The following is a 21,325-nucleotide window of genomic DNA, read 5'->3' on the forward strand; positions in this document are numbered from 1 at the left end:
TCTCTCTACTTATACTTATATACAACACTATATCATTTAAAAACATATTATGATAAACAAACAAATGTGTGAAATTATATAAAAACAAACTGTGACTTATATCAGGCCAACAAGGTTAAATCCACTGCAAAACCTAATAAGGCAAAAGCTAGCCCAGTTAAATCAAAACCTGTTAAAAACAAAGCCCCAGCCCCAACTAGTGCTGCCACAACCAAGCCTGCCAAAGCCAAGCGTACTGTTGTGCAAAGTTTGCTTTCAAAAATAAAGTCACCTGCAGCAGTTAAATCTGGGCTACATTCGAAAGCCACATCTGCCCCCAAGATTGGAAAAAATGGCAATACTAAAGCAGCTGAGAATAAAAAAACTAGTGCTGCTCAAGGCAACAGCAATGCTAAAGTAAATGGAAATGGCAAAGCAGCTGAACAGAAAAAAGTAAATGGAAATGGAAAGGCAACTGAAGTCAAAGTAAATGGTTATTTTAAAGCCAATGGTAATGGTAAGACAGTTCAGAAGGACAAAAATAATGGTGCAACTAAATCAAATGGCAATGGCAACAGTAAAGCAGCAGAGGGGAAAAAAACCAATGGGTCTAAACCTAATGATAATGGTAAGGCAAATAAAGGAAAAGCAACAAATGGGGGTGTGGCCAAACCAGAGAAAAATGCGAAAGTCAGTCAGGTGACGGCAAAGCCTAAATTCGTAAAAACAGTAAAGGAAAAACACCTTTCAGTTACCCAAAAAATTGTGAAACCCAAACCCAAGACGGAGACACCAACCCGGGCTCCCATACCTGCTCCAGGCCCGGTCTCCATTCCTTTCAAGCCAGTGAAACAGAAGGTGTCGATAGACGTCAATAACATCAAATCAGTGAACAAACAATTCCCACCCTTCGGCAAGACTGCAGTCAGGGGTACCACCATCTCCACTCCAGAAAAACCCAAGAAGAAACCAACCAGTGGTTATCAACAGGTACAAAATCAAAAGGTCACGTTGGCTGTCCAGATCTTTCCAACCTCATCACATAGGGAAAAACGGTCTATATTCACAAATCAGCTCTAATTGAGAGTTTACTGGAATAAAATTGTCTTTGATAAGCTGTATTGCTGTTTACTAAATATGACACAGACATCACTCTGGCTCTGTAGTTTGTTGTGAATGTAGCCCCAGCTGTCTTCTAAACTCTTTTAGGTTTTACACACAGGAACATGAGTTTATATGTCCAGAAGATGAGACCATAAATATAACATTGCTATTGCCCAAGTATGCCTGAGTATTGTGCCAGAGGCAGTTTGTGCAACAATTTTCTCATACGTATTTAATTCATCTTGTGAGTGTTAAATCTAAATGAAATATCTAGAAAAAAAAAACATTTGGTTGGTGTTCCAGGCTAGACTTTAGAATATCTCTCCCTTTTCACTGTGGTATGTTTGGCATCTCCACTGTTATTTTGATCCCTCCTAATACATCTACAAAAAATGTAAAGTTGGTGTTGGTGTTTATTAAGTAATATCTGTGGTGATAGTGGTTAGCCTGTTAGCTAAAGTGTTTGGTCTGTGGTGATAGTGGTTAGCTTGTTATCTAATGTTTTTGGTCTGTATTGTTAGCGGTTAGCCTGTAAACTATAGTTATTGGCCTGTGGTAAAAGCGGTTAGCCTGTTAGCTAACATTTTTGGTCTGTGAGGTTAGCAATTAGCTTGTTTGCTAATGTTATTGGTCTGTGGGGTAAGCGGTTAGCCTTTAGCTAACATTATCTTAATTCTTCCAAAGACAACCACAACAAATTAAAGTTGTTTCTTACATAATATATGACGGTAATATCATATACCGTGGTATTAAAACATTTGGTCCGTGGTGATAGTGGTTAGCCTGTTTGCTAATGTTTTTTGTCTGTGAGGTTAGCGGTTAGCTTGTTAGCTAATGTTATTGGTCTGTGGGGTTAGCGGTTAGCCTGTTAGCTAACGTTAATGGTCTGTGGGGTTAGCGGTTAGCCTGTTAGCTAACGTTATTGGTCTGTGGGGTTAGCGGTTAGCCTCTAAGTTAACTATTGGTCTGTGGGGTTAGCAGTTAGCCTGTTGGCTAACATTATTGGTCTGTAGGGTTAGTGGTTAGCCTTTAGCTAATGTTATCTTAATCCTTTATAAGACAACCACAAAAAAGTAAAGCTGGTGTTTCTTACATAATATCTGGTCAGTATGCTTTGTATAGTAATATCATATACTGCGGTATTAAAACATTTGGTCTATGGTGATACCAGTTAGCCTGTTAGCTAACGTTATTGCACTGTGGAGATACCAGTTAGCCTGTTAGCTAATGTTATTGGTCTCTGTTGATAGCAGTTAGCCTATTAGCTAACATTCTTGGTCTGTGGGGTTAGCTGTTAGCCTTTTAGCAACGCTATTTTAATCCTTCCTAAGACAACTAACGTTACAAAAAAGTTCGTGTTTCTAACATAATATCTGGTCAGTATGCTTTGTACAGTTGGGCAGTATTAAAACATTTGAAAAATATTTTAGCTAATTTATTCATGTACATTTAACATTGCCACAGGATGGGGGCGCTCATTACCTTTGACATGGATCTCAGAAAACGGGTGATAAAAACCTTGGCCCACTTTAGTCAGACGTTCAGGCAAACGAGTCTGCAGGATGTGCCTCAAAACTCTCCACTCGACTCTGTGCGCAGGTTTGGAGCTTCATATTCTAAACATTGGTGACTTGAACCTGAGCTTGAACATGGTCTGTGCTGTTAGCGGTTATCCTGTTAGCTTGTTAGCTAATGTTTTTGGTCTGTGGCGATAGCGGTTAACCTGCTGGCTAACTTTATTCATCTGTACTGATAATAGTTAGCCTGTTAGCTAACGTTCTTGGTCTGTGAGGATAGCGGTTAGCCTGTTAACTAATGTTATTGGTCTGTAGTGATAGCAGTTAGCCTGTTAGCTAACATTATTGGTCTGTGGGGATAGCGGTTAGCCTGCAAGCTAACTTTATTGGTCAGTAAGGTTAGCGGTTAGCTTGTTAACTAATGTTATCGGTCTGTGGTGATAGCGGTTAGCCTGCTAGCTAATGTTATTGGTCGGTAAGGTTAGCGGTTAGCTTGTTACCTAATGTTATTTGTCTGTGGTGATAGCGGTTTGCCTGTTAGCTAACATTTTTCTGACTATTGGTTAGAACCCCACACAACAGGATTTACTAAGTGATTCCTCTGATTAGCTGTGCAAAACATATTTTAATCGTCAGACTGATGGTTTAACATTTATCTTATGAGGGATTTAAATGTGTGTGCAGTGTTTAGCTAACTTAGTCTGTAAACAAACTGAACTCTGTATTTGATTATTTTCTGTTTAAAAGTAACCTACAGTTTGATGCTATTATAGCCACGTAAACATAGGACATTTTACTCATTTTAGGTAATTCCCCGCTGCCAGTAATACCATAAGTTAAGTATAAATTATGAGATTGTATTTGTTAGTAGGCCTTGTTAAAGAAACTGGAAAAGTGTGTGTAAAACCTTAAAGATGACATTCTCCAGCGATGAGGTTGGAAGATACTGACCCACTGGACTATCTGCGCCATATCATATATCCAATGATCTAATGGATCATGAGAAACAATATGATAAAGCGGAAATTACTGTAACACAATCGCATGACTGCCTGTAGAGTGTTCTGTCTATTTCTGCTTAAATATCACTACCAGTTTACACACCCTGCTGCAACCTTACTTTAGTTTGTAGAGAGTAATTGTCAGCATGTACTCTTTTAAAATATATAAATGCAAGGGTTGAAAATGAATTAATATAACCGTAGATCTATAGATGAAACAACACACTTTACTTCCCACCTTACTGCTGTCTGTATTTCTGTTTCTGGGCTTTTTTGTCTTGTTCTTGAAATGCTCTTTCTTATTTAGATTTAAATTTGAGTTAATCAGTTTCACAAAAATTACTACTAATGCTTTTATTTATTGCTCACATTTACAAGTATAACTTACAGAGTCATTACATTGTCAGTACATATACACTTTTATAATGTATTGTTGATCTACTGTGTTCCCCGGAAGTTTAATCCTGCTGTATATTATTTGCAAGGCTGAGTATTATGTCTAATATGATCCGGTAGAGATGACAAATAGAACTAATAACCAATACCAGCATAACTGTAACATCAATGCCCTCCCACAGGGGGCACCCTGATTATCCCAAAACCTTGGCATGGCATTGTGGCATTTTTATTCATTTTAACTCCAAAAGGAGTTGGTGTAGTAAATCTCCCTTTTGATGTAAAAGTTTATGTCTAGAGTCTTAATTCTGGCTTAAACTTTTACCTGCTTTAATTTCATTGTGAGTTCAGAACAGCAACGTTTCTAGCAAAGAAACATTGTTGTTTGCTCTCTGCAAGTTCATTAAAATATGAACTTATTTCAAACTAACCAGTCTCTCCTTCAAATCTGCATACCTCCACCCCATTCCTATTTTCTCCTCGGCCTGACCAATCAGGATGTAGATACTGCTTACTCTGAGGCTGACCCCACCCCCACAGAGACGGATTATTATTACACCTTAGAGGAGGAGCCCAGCCCACAACCACAGAGTGAGGTGACTGGACATGAAGTTACTGAAGGCCAGGTAACTCAAGCACATTAGACTGCAGAAATGAACAAACCTATTAGTTATGTCAAAAGAACATATTGCAATGGAGGTGAGACCAGCCTATGCAGAATACGTTAGCCTAACATTAGTCTGTATTAATACCATTTCTTTATAACATGCTGCAGCCGTCATTATCAAAAATGCCATACGTCTCTCCATAAAGAATGCATAGCATACATTTAATCAGACATTTAATTGGTATTACTTTGATGTTGTACCAAATGTTTTCTTTTGTTCCTAAATCAAGATTGGACCTAACATCTTCCAAAAATCTTGACTTAAGAGCATAAGAAAGAAGTCAACCTGTAACATTTGGGTTGTAAATGTTAAATGTATTTAATGCAATCTTTTATGGGCTTCTAATGATCTTCTGAGACATAGTCTAGTTTTTTGTAAATATCATCTTCACATTTAATCTCATTGAAATCATCAGGTTTGTATTTAAATAAATGTATGGGTTTTTATTAGTAGTCACAGGCCAGTGATTGGTAGAAATGGTAAGTTGATGTGAAGTTTTTTAGTCTAATTTGATTTTTTAGTCTAATTTTTTTTCTGTGAAACTCTCCTACAGCATAAGGTGAGTGCATTATCATGAACTTGTGATTCTGTGTTCTCCTGCTTTAAGATAAATAATTAAGTTGGGGTTATCTGTATGCTGTTATCTGTACAATGACTGTCAAAAGTAACAGGATAGCAGTGTGAGGTTAAAAACTGGTCAGGATGCTCACATAAGGCAACATATATAAATGTAGTGGGGAAAGAGCCACAAAAGTGGGTGCCAGATTGATGGGACATTCCAAAATTGTGTGGGCATTTATCATTCCTTGAACCACATAATACAGGCATTACCACCCATAATGGTAATGGTTGTGATTGATGGTGTCTGGCTAAAATTGTCCATGCAAACAGACAAATATACTGACTTTTGGCAGTGTGATAAACCAACCATTATAAAGCTACTATGGAAGCACAGTTCACAAGATTATGAACAAGCATTTACTTTTATTGGCAAAGCATGGTCAGAACATGTTGTACTGGACAAGAGCAATGGACAGAGACACATTACATTTATAGAAGACAGAACTCTGTTAATATATGTAGATGTACCAGAAGAATTAACATTCTAACAATTTTTATTGACAGTGGATTTAATGTAAACTCCAATGTAATATGAACTAGTATGTGTTTGTGTCCTTCTCATTGTCTGTATATCCACAGGTAAGCCTACTCTGATTTTCTGTTTTATTTTGGTCTCTTCCTCTTTTTCCCTACTTTCCTTTTCCCCTTTTGTTCTTTACCTTGACTGAACATATCTTTATCCCTCCAAAACTAAAATATTCTCTCTCCTAATTTTAACCACCTCTTTTTGTACCGCTGCTGTCCCTGTTCCTAATGGCATGCCCCAGGTCCAGGGGTATATAGAGGGTGAAGAGTTAGAAAAGGCGAAAACAGGTGAAGTGTTTGAGACACCAGAGGAGGCCTTCACTGAAGAATATGTGACAGGAGACATCGGCATGAAGGAGTATGACTATTCCTACAAGGATTACAATGAGCCCATGCCTGAAGGGAAGACGGAGGATACCATGGGTCCAGTCTTATCTGCTGTCAAGGAGGATGGTGGTGTAAGTAATATCGTGCTTTCTGGCAAATTCTCATCCAAGCTCTTGAAATCTGAGAGCTGATGTAAAATTTGCATTTGCACTATACCAAGTTAAAGTGGAATCTTATGTTAACAAAAAACCTAATTGTGTCTTCTACTCAAGGATGATCTTCATTTAGTCAATCTACAGAATTTCCTTTTACACGACCAATCTTCTTGACTCATTGAAAGATTCCATGTTTGACATGCATACAGTGCACTATTAGAAGACCTGAAGTACTATGAGTTTTGTAGAAGTTGCACTGATCTCAAACCAGTTTCAATGGTTCCTTGTAATAAATCATATTAGCCCTAGATCAGTGAAAAAGACAACTTCATTCACAAGTCAAACTTCCGTGTGCTTCAGGCTGTTCTGTATGTACGTATATGTGCAAAATATGTACAGTTCTTGACTAGACTCCAAAACCTGGTATCTCTAAAATGATCTCCAAAAACATAATGAAAATCGGTGTAAAAGGGCATTATTCTTATTCACAATTTATAATTTTTTCAGTCATCATTAAACAATTACACTGTGTAAAATGTAACTGCTAGAACCAAATTATTTTATGTTAGAACAAAATGGAGATACGAGGTTTCTCTGTGTCAGAGACAAAGGGGAGGCTTATTCATTATGAACATTCTTTTATGACATGTGAGACATGAATGATCCTGTACCTAACTAGAAGAATAAGCCAAATGTAGTTACATTGACTTCATTCATTTAAAGTTCAGCCATGTAGAAGTCGCCTAGTAAATTATGAAAAGTAAAAAAACTTTCTTAGTCATTATTTAGAAGCTGGTTCTGAGTCTACAGGCTTGGTAAGACTTTCAGTTTGTCAGTTGCCACCTTACTACTGGAAAGGTAATGTGAAATAAATGGATTGCAATAAGGTTTGAAGGTAATTTTATAAGACACACACGCATTGAATTTGTGACTGAACTGTTAATGCAGAATTTGCTTGAGTTTTACTGTCTTTATCCCTGTGTATTGACTGGGCTGTATTGTGGGTTACATATCTGTTTTCCTCAGGCTTCACTGAGAGCCCAGAAAGGAGAGAAGGGAGAACCTGCTGTCCTTGAACCTGTAAGTTCATCTTTAAACAGAGCAAGGCTGAGAATCCACAGTCGTAGAGAGCTACACTCCAGTAAAATGATTTCAGACTTAAATTGTTTATTAGGTGTCGCAGTTTTTTCAGAGAGCAGGTACAGAACCCTGTAATTCAGTTTAAATCAATTCAGTGTATTTATAAAGCACAATTTAAATGATAATTAATAATAAACTATAACTAATACAAATATGTACAATATGTACAATATGTTTTTCTGGACATTAATACATTTGGGCAGTGCAATTATGCAACTGAATGTACACAACACATTAATAAAAATAGTTGTTGCCTTTTTTTGTTATTATTATTTTATCATTTTCTTTTTTTTTTCAATTCTTTATTTTGAAAGTCAATCCCAACTCAACATATACCTATTTGCCAATTTAACTTTATCTCTTAATTATATTATAATTTCCATAGGGAATGTTGATTGAAGGACCACCAGGACCAGAAGGACCAGCAGTGAGTTTTTATAGTTTTATATTTCAGGAAATCATTATAGATCAATTTGGAAAAATACATTTTCACTTATCACCTAGTTAAATATTAGCCAACTGTTTTTAATTGTTTATGTGTTTCTCAGTTCTCTTTTTACATTCTCATATTCACTCTGCTTGTTAAATCACACAATCCATTGCTCTGCATCAGGGTCTCCCTGGTCCCTCAGGGCCTTCAGGACCTCCTGGGTCTGTGGGTGATCCAGGAGAGAGGGTGAGTTTATAAGTTAATGAAATCTTCTTGAACTAGTAAATTTTTATGTGACTAAGAAATTGGTCTAATATTTGACCTCTTATTGGCTTCTTTTTTAGGGTCCTCCTGGTAAAGCTGGTCTGCCTGGAGCTGATGGTGTTCCTGGACCTCCTGGAACTTCAGTCATGCTTCCAGTAGGTTATTGTATTCAATTAAAATACATCAATTTCACTGGCTTTTGTGTTGTACTTCCACCAACCTACATGGTTAGAAATATCAGCTAATATGTTTGTTAAATACATTTTGAACCTTAGTTCCGATTTGGACAAAGTGGAGGAGACAAGGGCCCCGCCGTTTCTGCACAGGAAGCCCAGGCTCAGGCTATTCTTTCTCAGGCTCGGGTGAGTTTGAAATATGAGCAGTTAAGCGTAGTCGTGAAAGCAGTTTTCTACAATTGGAATTCTGTTTGTGTCCCGTGGTTTATTTTACTGATAAGTGCGTCTGGACAAAAAAGTATATATTATATCCAGTATATTTGTTTAAAGCTTTTTCTGAAAATTTGTGTATTAATTGTTAAAAAAAATAGCACAGTATGTGACAAAATTATGTTTTCCATTGTCTAGAACAAGACTAATTCACTAAGACTAAGTCTCTGTTTTTTAAAGTGTCCTTTACATTAACCTACAGTATATGCATGATTCAGATAAGTAAATAACCTAAAAAAGTAAAAAAAAAAAGCTTGTGTATTTTAGTCTATGTCATTCTACTATTGCTAAGTTTTTCCTTTATCTTCATATAATCATTAAAATAACTATTACCTTATTTTGTATAAAATTAACAGTTTAACAGTTTCACAAGTCAAAATGTATTAATTCCATACTGCATTGTTTCTGATTAACTCAACCTTGTTAACTGTTAATTTTACACAAACATGTTAATTCCAAAAATGTGGATTATTCCTGAAATTCTTGACTTTTTTGAAAAATGTCAGAACTTTTCTATCTTATGCAAAAATTATGGCAATATCATTGTGCTTAGCCAATCATGTGAGATTTGTTCAGCACAAACATCAAGGCCGCATTTAGCCAACAATGGCCAGTAATCAACAGCAAACATTCAGAGGGAAGATATTTAAATGAATGTAGGGTACATTATTTAAGCAAAAACAATTATCTAAATCGTTTTTTTGTTGTTTTTTTATGTTGGCAAGCACATTTAACTCTGTCACCTACCTATTGCTAAAACAATTTGTATTCCCAAATAATTGTTTTTTACTATACTTTAGATATTATAATAAGCCAATTAGAACCATGGCTTAATTAATTTCCTTTTTTTTACTCAGTTGGCTTTGAAAGGCCCACCTGGACCAATGGGCTTTACTGGCCGACCTGGACCTTTGGTAAGAAATATTTTCAAATCAACAAACCTGGTTTTGCATATTGTGCATGTGTTGAAAGTTTATTACATTTTAACACCACCATAATAAAAAACATTAACCATTGTCTTACTGATGCTTTCAACAGGGTACACCTGGCAGTAATGGTTTGAAGGGCGAGAGTGGAGACCCTGGTGCCCAGGTAAGAATGTGTTTGTGTTAGAGTGTGTACTGTTCATTGATTTTTGACTTTAGACAGTCAACAGCTTCATATATACATTTTACTGGTTTTGCAACATGCTCTCATAAATCATTCCACAGGGTCCTAGAGGTCCTCAGGGAATACCTGGTCCTCCTGGCAAAGCAGGGAGAAGGGTAAGTGACCCATTCATTTTGATGATTATGAAAAAGATATTTCATCTTACCCTGAAAAGATCACATCCAACACACCTGGTTCTAGTATCCAGGTGCTTTTGAATGTCTTTCTTACTTGGATTAAGTGTGATGTGTTTGATTAGGGTTGATTAGTGCTAAACCCAGTAGGATGGCTCTCAATGACTAGGATTTGTTGTTATTAGTCTCAGAATGTCATACATTCCTTGACATTGTTGAAAAATTAGTGCCTGAAATTGACAAAAAATATGCCGATTTTAACTGAAACAGTTTTGTTGCCGTTATGGTCCCAGTTTCCCAAAAGCTTCTTAGCATTAGGAACATCTTAAGATGGAGAGAGAGAGCTGTTCATATGAAGCTCACTCAACCATTTAGGAATCTTTTGGGAAACACACCCATGATCAAAGGCTAAAAGCTAACACTAGCTGTTTTTAGACTTTTTTTTTTTTTTACAATTTTTTTCTATCCAATATCTTTTTCCTCAAAAACAAAGCTGCTACCTCAGCTGACTATGTGACTAACTACACTCCAGAAATGATTTGATTTTAATTGTCAGGATCAACTTATACCTTTTATTGCAGACTTTATTCCAAAGATAATGAACTTTTTTGGTTTTTATAACAATAATATTTATATTATATGCAGCTTCTGTGAGACTGTTGCCATCTCAGCATGTGCACATAAATACCATTTACACATAAAGAAACATTTAATATTACACATTAAGCACATTATTTGCCATATTAAATGTTTTTGGTGTTTTTACAGGGCCGTGCTGGTGCTGACGGTGCTCGTGGAATGCCAGGAGAGACTGGAATCAAGGTTAAATTACTCTTTTGAATCTTTATATTAGTAATGATGAACTATGATTGGTTTTGGATTGGATTGGATTGGCTTTTTTGTAATATTAATTTGTTTTGCCATAACTGTACTGAAACAGTTTAATCTGTAATTTCAGGCTGAAATGTTTGATCAAGTGTTTTCATTGTTCCTGTCTGTCTGTTTTAGGGTGACCGTGGTTTTGATGGGTTGCCTGGACTGCCAGGGGATAAAGGATATCGGGTGAGTGCTACATTTTTTACCTCAACATGCATGCTGATCAAAGAAAGATGAACCCTAGTTTATTGGTACTCATTCAAATAGCTTTATGCTCTCTCAAAATGCATGCATCAAACATGAAACACACACAAGCTTTTTAACAGTAACTACCAAAACTTAAATAATGAATCTCATCTCATCTCATTGTCAACCGCTTAATCCGTGAAGGGTCGCGGGGGGTGGCTGGAGCCTATCCCAGCAGGCATCGGGCGGAAGGCAGGATACACCCTGGACAGGCCGCCAATCCATTAAATAATGAATAAGATTTATTATTTTATTATTGATTAGTAAATCTTCAAATCTACAAATTTGAACCCTAAAAGTGATTTGCCTTCAAAATAACATTATTATTTAGCTCTGGGAAAAATTAAGAGACCACTTAAGTTTCTGAATCATTTTCTCTAATTTTGACAAGGTCATATACATAAAGTTAAAAAATCAATATTTGGTGGAATAACCCTGGTTTTCAATCACAGTTTCCTGCATATTCTGGCATATATTTTTCTCCACCAGTCTTACACGCTGCTTTTGGATAAATTTATGCCACTCCTGGTGCAAAAATTCAAGCAGTGCAGCTGTGATTATCCATTTTCGTCTTGATTATATTCCAGAGGTTTTAAATTTGGCAAAATCAAAGAAACTCATCATTTTTAAGTGGTCTCTTATTTTTTTCCAGAGCTGTACATTTGTGGCTAAAATTATACATACTCTTATTGTACATCCACTCATTTCCATGACACAAATATTATATTATGTATACATGTAACACCACTGATATTTGGTAAACGTTAGCCAGTTATAAACCTACAGTTGGTAAAGTTCAGTTATTTTGGTTGGTTTTCTGGCACAGTTTTAAGCACAGTTCACATATTTTTGATAGGGTTGAGGTCAGGACTTTAGGAAGGCCATTCCAAAAGCTTAAAATAAGCTTGTTTTATCTATTCCCTGTGTTCCCTATTGTGTCCAAGTTTCAACTGGCCAGTTGATGGTTTGAGGTTAGGCTAATGAGTACTGCGAAAGTCCTACTACTTCATTTTTCCATTACGTTGTGAAATGTACCAGTTCAACTGGCAGCACAACAGCCCCAGAAATTGATGCTGTTATCACCATAGTTAAAAGTGTTCTAGTGGTTGAATTCCGCACCTTTACTCTTCCAGACACACCACTGGTCTTTTTTTGTTCATGTGGTCAGCAGCAAACTTTAGTCAAGTTTGTTGTTGTGGATTGTGAAGCAGTGGATTCCTGTTTGGACAGCAGCTTCTTTGTCAAAAGCAGTATAACAATGACTCAACAGATTGAACAACTTTCCTTTTAGATGTTTTAGAAAAGTGGCAACACTTCTTAATAACTTGTACTAACATACAGCAGTTTGAAGTAAGGTTGTAGCCAGAAACTGTTGTTAGGTGTACAGTGGTGTGAAATCTGATATTGTGTACATTTGCTTCCCTCTATTTTTGAGAATTTAAAAAACAAACAATCGTTTTACTATTTGTGCAATCAGCAGATTAACTCATAATTAAAATAATCATTGTCTGGAAATAAGATAAATTAAACTTCAGCTCAGTTTTTATTTTACATCTAATTTCATTAATAAAGTAGACAAACTAACAAAGAAGTAGAAGAAGATATACTGATATCATGTACATGATAATGTAAAAAACATGAAATTCTCTGGTCATTTATCATACCATGAAAATCTCATACTTTTGCAACCATTGGGTGAAGTAATAATCAGGGCAGCAACCAATGACTCCAAGTATAAGAGCAGTTACTCTCTAAAGGAACTAAAAGGAATTAAGAAGACATTTAAAGACATTTTGGAACGTATGACATTGCTACTTAAATACTTAAATTAATAATAATAGAGAGGTTTTGTTTATTATATGTGTTAAGATTTTTGACCTTAAAAGCCAACTATTGTCATGATGTTCATGTCCATAATGAGTATGACTGCGTATGGTTTTAATCTTTTTTGAGGACCGATACGATACTTTTAATTCGGTACCGATATCCAACCACTACGTTTTTCGACACCTTTCTCTAAATTGTAACAAAAAAAATACAAAAAAACAATCATTAATATTACACAACGTATTTATTTTACAGCTGATATGAGTAATCTCATTCTCATACTGTGCCACAGATATTTTTCCTACGCATGTTGCTTTATTCATTTCAGTTATTAGAGTTCTTTTAAAAAATATTAGCATTACATTGTCAAAATTAAATTAAATTGTATTTGTGGTGTCAATGACTTAAAAAAGAATTATAATCATGATTATTTTTTTTAATGCTGCTAGTTCCCTGTATTTATGAGAGGAGCAGTAAACAAAGTGTTTGGTTTAGGTGCGGTAGACCAGAACTTTTTTACTGTATTATATAATATCTCAGGAAAGAGAGAGTGAGTGGGGAGACAGCGTGAGTAAGCGAGAGACCGCGCAAGAGTGAGCACGTTTCTGTGCATGCTCTCCACGTGTGTGCATCAGGGTGCGGTTGCAGTTGTTTTGACCTCTCTGTGCATGCTCTCCGTGGTTGGCATGTTTATGTGCGTTTAATGCAAAATATCGAAAACACGCACCAACTTTTTTTAGACCTTTTAGTACTCCATAGCACCAAGAAGTTTTTTTATTTTGAATTTTGATACCCAGCCCTAATAATAAGTCAATGTAAACCTCTGTCTCTATCACAAATTGGAGTATGCTAGTTTTTATACATTATACATGTATATGTTTAAGCGTAAGGTTTCATTAGGTTACCAGTTTATACTTAATTATCATTAAAACTTTTACCATTTAACTTTCAAAATGGGCCCCATTATTACAGCCCCTGATGAGGCCCATTACTGATACATGTATATGTGATGCGTAACATAAAACTTGTGGAGAAATTTTACTGTGAATAAGTTGGCCCACACACAAATCAAATGTATTTGTATAGCTCTTTTTTACAACTGATGTCACAAAGCAGCTTTACAGATGTGTGATCACAGGACAAAGAATCAGGCAAAATATTAAACATAAAAAATACATGTGTCTTCTCTGCAGCAGAGTGAATGTGATTTTCACCAGATGCAAACAGTAACATATAGCAAAAAACATAAACTTTTTGGTTGTATTTTGGTTGTATTACATCTTCATTTAACATTGCATACAGGCATTGGTTAGTTTTGAAATTCAACAAATTCAATCAACAGATGATGAGCCATGCTGACAGAAGACCTTTATTTAAACACTGATGCACTCAAAAAACCCTGAACACTCCCTCCCTACACAAACTTTATTCCTATGCTTGAGTAAAACGGTTGCAATTGACCTTTTATGGACCCTCTGTTACCCTTTAAAGTTTGAAAGACATTGGCCACCGGGGGGTGCCATTCAATCTAAAGCTTAAAAATACATTTGGTGTTTTGCCTCTTTGAAAATCTTTTGTACTTTGATGAAAATGTATCATTGGCCAATAAGATTTTACAATGATTTTACCAATGATTTTGTTAATCATTAAAATTGTACATTATATGCATGTTAACATTAAAGTAATTAAAGGGGGCTACTCAATTTCCACAAGCTTTTGCTTGTACACTATATGCACTAAGGAGGTCAAAAAGCAGTTTTAACACCTGTATTACTAAATACAACATACAACAATAACTGTATCTAACTGGTCTTACTTGAAAATGATCAATTTTCGCTTACTAATATCTAAACTGAATTTTTTTAATATACAATGTTAACAGTGTCTGGATTGTTGGTTAAATGGATCTTTTTTGTATTCAGGGCAACAATGGAGCAATGGGACCAGTAGGACCCCCTGGAGAGGATGGAGAGAGGGTCAGTATCATCATATATATATACTTTCAGCTTAAGTTTAATAAAAATCATTTATTTAATTCAGTGGTAAAATTGTGTATCTTCTGCAATCTGTATATCATGTATCATACTGAGCCTAAGACTGAATGCTGTATGTTAAATAATACATTTTAAAGGTTTTACATTCCAATATTTTAGCTGTTATGCTTTATTCTGTTGTAGCTTATCTTAGATTTTATTTTCTGTCCCAGGGAGATGATGGAGACGTTGGACCCAGAGGACTCCCAGGTGAACCAGTGAGTGTTCATATTTACATATATGTGTTATTGTCTATATTATTGTGTCACATTTGCATCCTGTTCTGTGTCTTTCTTGTCTTTCTCTTGTTTTCCTGTCCTCCTGTTTATTTGTTTATTTACCTTCTCCTCCGTGCCTGTGTGATTTTTCCCCATGTGATCCCATGCACATGTATGGTTTCTTGTGATCTGTAGCTCCGCCCCTTTTTTACCTGTTTCCAGATGTTTCCTGTTTCCTGTCTCCTTCCACGTGTGTATATCGCCCTTTGTGTCTGTGTTCAGTTGTCAGATATTTTGCGTTTATCACGTCAGTCAGGTTGTTTGTGTTTCTTCATTTCTTTGTATCCAGTCTTATTGTATCAGAGTATCTTTTATCGTTGTTAAATCCTCTCCCTGCACACCCTGACATACTGTACATTGGATGTCCCAAAAAATATGGCTTGTTGCCCAAATGGGTTTAAACTCGTTAACTGTGGGACAGCAGGTGTTTTGCAGAAACTATATAAATAGTTTGTAAATGGAGCTATTGGTGATATTGATTCATTGGTTCACTTGCATATTAGATTTTGATTGTTTGTGTTGCCAGTTGGAAACCACTTAGAGAAGAGTCTGCTAAGCCTCTCTGACTAATTATTTTTTAAATCAGTCAGGTATTAATAAAACATTTTATTTCTTTTATTTGTTTTGTAATAATCATCAGACCTGTATACATGCTGTATATGTGATTTGTTAAATGCCAAATTACAAATATGTTATATATATATAACATATATAAGTGATAACAGCCATGTGAACTGACCTACTGCATAGTAGGTGCTTCGTGGGTGCTGTCTGTGCCTTTTGTAACTGTAACTTGCTGGGAAAAAAACACTATAAGAAAAAAAGACCCGTGTAAATTCCATGCTGGTCAGGGCTGTTTTCTCTGGTTTGGTGCTGGTGTTGTGCTGGTTGACCAAAATACCAACATTTAAAAAATAACATTCTGTTTTTGTCAGAGACCGTCTATACTGGCACATGCTGTTTGTTTGTTTTAGTATGGTGCAGTGTGTAATATGATTTTGACCTTTCCTCAAAAAGGCAGCACTGTTGATATCCCAGGCAGGTACACTATAATATACTGTATATTTGGGGAAACATATCTGGACACACATCAGGAATTCAGGTGTTTATTTCAGTCTTGTTGCCACGGGTGTATAAAATTAAGCATCTTGTTGCATGCCCAATGCAGCCTGCATGGGATGTTTTAAAGAGCAACAACTGAGTTGGTGAAGTTTCTTCTCTCCTAGACTGTTAACTTTGTATGGTATTATCGGGGGGGGGGCCAGGCCCTTTCATTTGACATCAGTGCCCTTCAGTGTTCTTCCAAATGCTCATCTGGATGAATAGGTAAAACATCCCACAGTCAGGCTCCAAAAAGCGTAACGCATATGGAGGCTGTAAAATTTTCTTTAGATATAATATTTTATAATAATACAATATATTTTTCATGTTACTACAGATATTTGTTTGTTTGCACAAGTGTGGCATTTCTTTTGGTATATATCAGGGGTTGTGGGCTGTTTTGTAACTCAAAACAGTTTCTGAAGGTCACAGAATCAATAGGTGATACATGGAATTAGTTGCTGTGGAGTGTGACACCTGTTGTACACAACAAATTAAGGCTCATTGGAGACATCGCAATTTTTTTTATTTTGATTGATTTATTGTTCTTCCTCCCACATGCTGTACATGTCGCACTCATCTTTCATTATATGCATATCATTAATTAGTGTGTGTGTGTTTTTTATCCAGGGGCCTCGTGGTTTGCTGGGACCTAAAGGTCCACCTGGAATAGCTGGATCCCAGGTAAGCATTTAGTACATTTGTTTTAAAACAGGCCACTTTTTCAAATTGTGCAAAACGTATATATTTTTATCTAAGTTTTGATAAATGGTATGTTATGCTATGCATAAATATATATATATTTTTACTCTGGTAATTGTACACACAGTGTATCTTATCCCAAAGTATCTTACATTTGAGCATTTTAATATTTACAATAAACTTCAACATAAATATATATTTTTGTCATAGACATTTAATTCCATTTACTTTGAACTAAAGCTTTTAGATGAAAGCTTTTTTGCATTGTCTATACTTATTTCAAGCAACATATCTATGAATCACTGTGTGTACTTTGAAAGTTTTGTGGTAAAAAAAAATCTCTATAAAGCTATTTGCACAAATAAATCTAAATAAATCTGTTAGTCTCTCACACATTGTTTTTAATTTATTCATTTGTCTGCTGTAAGGGTGTGCGCGGAAGTGATGGTCCTCCTGGTCCAAAAGGAAATCTGGTTAGTAAACATGGCTGTTTGCATTTATCAAAATTATTTTGAAACTTTAAAAGAAAAAATTGTTTGAAGATTTGCACTAACAATGTGTTTTTCTCATTAATTTGTCTTTTATAGGGACCCCAAGGAGAGCCAGGTCCTCCAGGCCAGCAGGGAGGCCCAGGAACACAAGTAAATTTTCAACCATGTCACATAAAAAATAAGAAATAATATAAACATAATTAACATATAATCTCTCAAATTTCCAAATAGTGTCTCATGAATAAGGATGTGCCAATAGAGAATTTGTTACGACACGATGCTTTACTAAAAACACAACACACATACATGTTTGTAGAAATGCATAGTTTTAGGTGTCTGTGCTTTTAAAATACAGTACACAAGGATTATAAAGATATATGTTTTTTCTCTTTTAGGGAATGCCCGGGCCTCAGGGAGCTACTGGTCCTCCAGGAGAGAAGGTGATCATTTATGCAAATTTCTTTTTTCTTAGCATAGTTGTATGTGAACTACACAATGGCCAATATGGATAAATTAGCTCAGCTAGCTAACCAGCTAAGCTAATGATACTAGCTCTTGTCATGTTTCAGTTGTTTAACAGCTAGATTTTAAGAGGTTCTCAACTCTTACTAAACCTGATAAGTGAATCTGGCCTCTTTATTTTATTTAAAATATGTAAGTTGGGCGTAAAATTAACTTAAACCAGACATTTGTCAGCTGTTCCTGCTCTGGGCCAGGGAAGGAGGGGGCTGCCGCTGCTAAAACATTAGAGTAAATGCGGCAATATTATAAAGCAGTCATTTATCGGAACACATTTTTCAACCAAACACTGAAACCTCTGTAGAGAGAACCTCTGTAAAGGGAACCTCTGTAGCTTGTCATTTTCTATTGCCAAATACAGGACAGATGTTACTTTAATACTTTTGTCCCTGAAAAAAATATTGTTTCATACTTTAGTCCTACTTTATTTTATAGTTTTAACTGATGTTCTTGTTTGTTCTATTTTTTGCTTTCAGGGACCTACAGGAAAGCCAGGTCTACCAGGCATGCCTGGAGCTGATGGTCCTCCTGTAAGAACCTTTTTTCATCACCTGTCTTGTAGATCACTTAGTTACTTCTACTTTTAATAAGTTTACCTATATAAAGGTCAATGTTTAAATGTGTTACTGTCGGAAATAACGCTACAATTAACATATTTCCAGATGTAATTAGTATTGTTTAAAGAACATTGAAGAACTGCTCATTTCATTCTAAGAGCACCATTAGTCCTGTTTAACTGGAAATTGTCTTGGGTTATTGTGGTATGTGCGTACTGGATATTTTTGCCATATTGTTCAAACCTACTTTAATGAAGAGTAAACTGATATTAATAGAAATCTTGAGTTACAAGCACCACCAGAACACAGTATGCGTGTCCTTAAGTTTTAATAACAAATTGTTTGTTTAATTTTAATAGCTATTTTTTACTTAAAGGGTCATCCAGGAAAAGAAGGCCCATCAGGAACCAAAGGAAATCAGGTCAGCATGTCTAAGTATATACCTGCTTAAAGCATTATCATGTTTGTCTTTCTACCTTTTGAATAACTTTATGCAAAAAATATAAGAAAAAAGAAAATGTCACTTGCATGCTATGCATTGGATTATCTGTGGTGTCCTCTAGCTCTGTTCTGTACCAATTAATGCTACTATTAATTACCTAACCCTCCTACCCTCCCTCTCCCACCCTCACCAACACTCACCAACCCCTCCCACCCTCACCAACACTCTCCCACCCTCACCAACCCTCACCAACCTTCACCAACCCTCTTCCACCCTCACCAACCCTCTCTCACCCTCTCCCACTCTCACCAACCCTCACCAACCCTCTCTCACCCTCTCCCACCCTCACCAACCCTCACCAACCCTCTCCCACCCTCTCCTATCCTCACCAACCCTCACCAATGCTCACCAACCCTCTGCCACCCTCTCCCACCCTCACCAACACTCCCCTACCCTCACCAACCCTCTCCCACCCTCACCAACCCTCACCTACCCTCACCAACCCTCACCAACCCTCTACCACCCTCTCCCACCCTCACCAACCCTCTCCCACCCTCACCAACCCTCTCCCACCCTCACCAACCCTCTCCCACCCTCTCCCATCCTCACCAACCCTCACCAACCCTCTCCCCCCACCAACCCTCACCAACCCTCTCCCACCATCTCCCTCCCTCACTAACCCTCTCCCACCCTCACCAACCCTCACCAACCCTCTACCACCCTCTCCCACCCTCACCAACCCTCTCCCACCCTCACCAACCCTCTCCCACCCTCACCAACCCTCTCCCACCCTCTCCCATCCTCACCAACCCTCACCAACCCTCTCCCCCCCACCAACCCTCACCAACCCTCTCCCACCATCTCCCTCCCTCACTAACCCTCTCCCACCCTCACCAACCCTCACCAACCCTCACCAACCCACTCCCACCCTCACCAACCCACTCCTACCCTCTCCCACCCTCAAGCACCCTGTCACTCGCTGCCCACACTCATGTTTAGTCCTTGTTTTAAAGCAACCAAAAATGTATGCTTAATTAATCCCTAAAGTGGATGGGATAATGTAAAGTTTTACTTCAGTTATTAAGTCAAAAAATCTGTTTTTATATCTGCCTATATCTAAAGTGTCTTACGGGGACTCCTCTTCTAACAAATATAACAGATGTTTTGTGTATCAGTAACAGTGACTTGTTCTTTACAGTTCATCAGTATGATCCTACTTTTACACAGATAAAATTCCTAACTTCTGTAGAACTCTGACTAGTAACATTAAAACATATCAGAGGAGAGTCTGTACTAAAAGATGCAGGAGAGATGAACTCTTTTATTTTATTAATTTTACATAAAAATGGACCAGACTGGCCTGTGATTTACCTAGGATGTTAATTGCAACTTGTCTATTCTAAATTGATTTCTTTAACTAACATTACTTTTCCTGACAGGGTCCCAGCGGTCCTCAGGGTTCTATTGGTTACCCTGGCCCTCGTGGCATCAAGGTAAGATGCAGCTCTGCTTTTGTTTAAGGTTATGCAATAGTAGGTTGAAATTAAGGTACTGTGTTTTGTGGTTTTTGTTTGGACAGAAATATAGAAATAAAAATCACAGAAACGTATTAGACACTACATGGACAAAATTATGTGAATGTGCAAATTATTTATGGCTCTTTAATCTTCAAATGCACTGTTATGCTGAAACAGGAAAAGAACCTACTCTAAATTATTGCCACAAAGGTGTAGGCACACATGGAACATTTTGATATGCTGTAGAATTTCCAGTCAAGAATAATCTGGCTTCACTAAAGGTTAAAACTATGAACTGCCAAGCTTAAACAGAAAATTCCCTAATGTTTAGAATGTCATTTTGTGAATTGTTAGGACAGTTGGCATGACATGGTTCTGACTACAAAAACGAATGTTGGAATCAAATTTTCTTATCAAATCAGATTTGATAAGAAACTTACATTTATGTTGTAAAGATATACTGTTTGATAAATTTATGATACTTTTGTTTGTGATATATTGTAAACAGACATGTGTTATTTCCAGGGTGTTCAAGGTATCCGTGGACTGAAGGGTCATAAGGGAGAGAAGGTAAGCACTGTCCATAGGTTTTATTTCCTAGACCATACCATATATATTTACTAAGCTCCAACCACTTTAGAATTAATCATTTACGTGATGCAACTTGTATTAATAGCAGTTTAGCCATTCCCATCTATCATATCTACCATGTAGCACATTAACTCCATCAATTCTGTCATATATCAGTTTAGCACTGTTCAATGAACTTACAGCAGTTTAGCCTCCAGTAGTTAAACTCTATGCTAATTTATTTAAGGTAATTTAATTTAAGGTATGTTTCATCCTGGTCTAATTTATAAAGCTCAATTTATGGCAGCCA

General features: G+C 36.6%; 1 protein-coding gene across 8 annotated transcripts in view; it reads left to right on the forward strand.

Moving 5' to 3' along the window:
• col11a2 (collagen, type XI, alpha 2) overlaps nucleotides 1–21,325 on the forward strand; it is a 60,160-nt gene that overhangs the window by 20,400 nt on the left and 18,435 nt on the right. For 2 of the 8 annotated variants that reach the window (XM_015606834.3, XM_007253067.4), the window contains exons 6-28: nucleotides 106–969; nucleotides 4,495–4,623; nucleotides 6,054–6,269; nucleotides 7,320–7,373; nucleotides 7,819–7,860; nucleotides 8,047–8,109; nucleotides 8,208–8,282; nucleotides 8,403–8,489; nucleotides 9,431–9,487; nucleotides 9,612–9,665; nucleotides 9,785–9,838; nucleotides 10,625–10,678; nucleotides 10,865–10,918; nucleotides 14,728–14,781; nucleotides 15,012–15,056; nucleotides 16,848–16,901; nucleotides 17,348–17,392; nucleotides 17,507–17,560; nucleotides 17,806–17,850; nucleotides 18,406–18,459; nucleotides 18,863–18,907; nucleotides 20,368–20,421; nucleotides 20,971–21,015. In XM_015606834.3, the coding sequence (XP_015462320.3) occupies nucleotides 106–969; nucleotides 4,495–4,623; nucleotides 6,054–6,269; nucleotides 7,320–7,373; nucleotides 7,819–7,860; nucleotides 8,047–8,109; nucleotides 8,208–8,282; nucleotides 8,403–8,489; nucleotides 9,431–9,487; nucleotides 9,612–9,665; nucleotides 9,785–9,838; nucleotides 10,625–10,678; nucleotides 10,865–10,918; nucleotides 14,728–14,781; nucleotides 15,012–15,056; nucleotides 16,848–16,901; nucleotides 17,348–17,392; nucleotides 17,507–17,560; nucleotides 17,806–17,850; nucleotides 18,406–18,459; nucleotides 18,863–18,907; nucleotides 20,368–20,421; nucleotides 20,971–21,015 (2,298 nt within the window). The remainder of the gene's footprint in view (nucleotides 1–105; nucleotides 970–4,494; nucleotides 4,624–6,053; nucleotides 6,270–7,319; nucleotides 7,374–7,818; nucleotides 7,861–8,046; nucleotides 8,110–8,207; nucleotides 8,283–8,402; nucleotides 8,490–9,430; nucleotides 9,488–9,611; nucleotides 9,666–9,784; nucleotides 9,839–10,624; nucleotides 10,679–10,864; nucleotides 10,919–14,727; nucleotides 14,782–15,011; nucleotides 15,057–16,847; nucleotides 16,902–17,347; nucleotides 17,393–17,506; nucleotides 17,561–17,805; nucleotides 17,851–18,405; nucleotides 18,460–18,862; nucleotides 18,908–20,367; nucleotides 20,422–20,970; nucleotides 21,016–21,325) is intronic. The other 6 variants (XM_015606836.3, XM_015606837.3, XM_022682973.2 and 3 more) reach the window with 5 other exon arrangements.

Source organism: Astyanax mexicanus, chromosome 3 (assembly GCF_023375975.1).
Source record: "Astyanax mexicanus isolate ESR-SI-001 chromosome 3, AstMex3_surface, whole genome shotgun sequence".
Taxonomy (NCBI): domain Eukaryota; kingdom Metazoa; phylum Chordata; class Actinopteri; order Characiformes; family Acestrorhamphidae; genus Astyanax; species Astyanax mexicanus.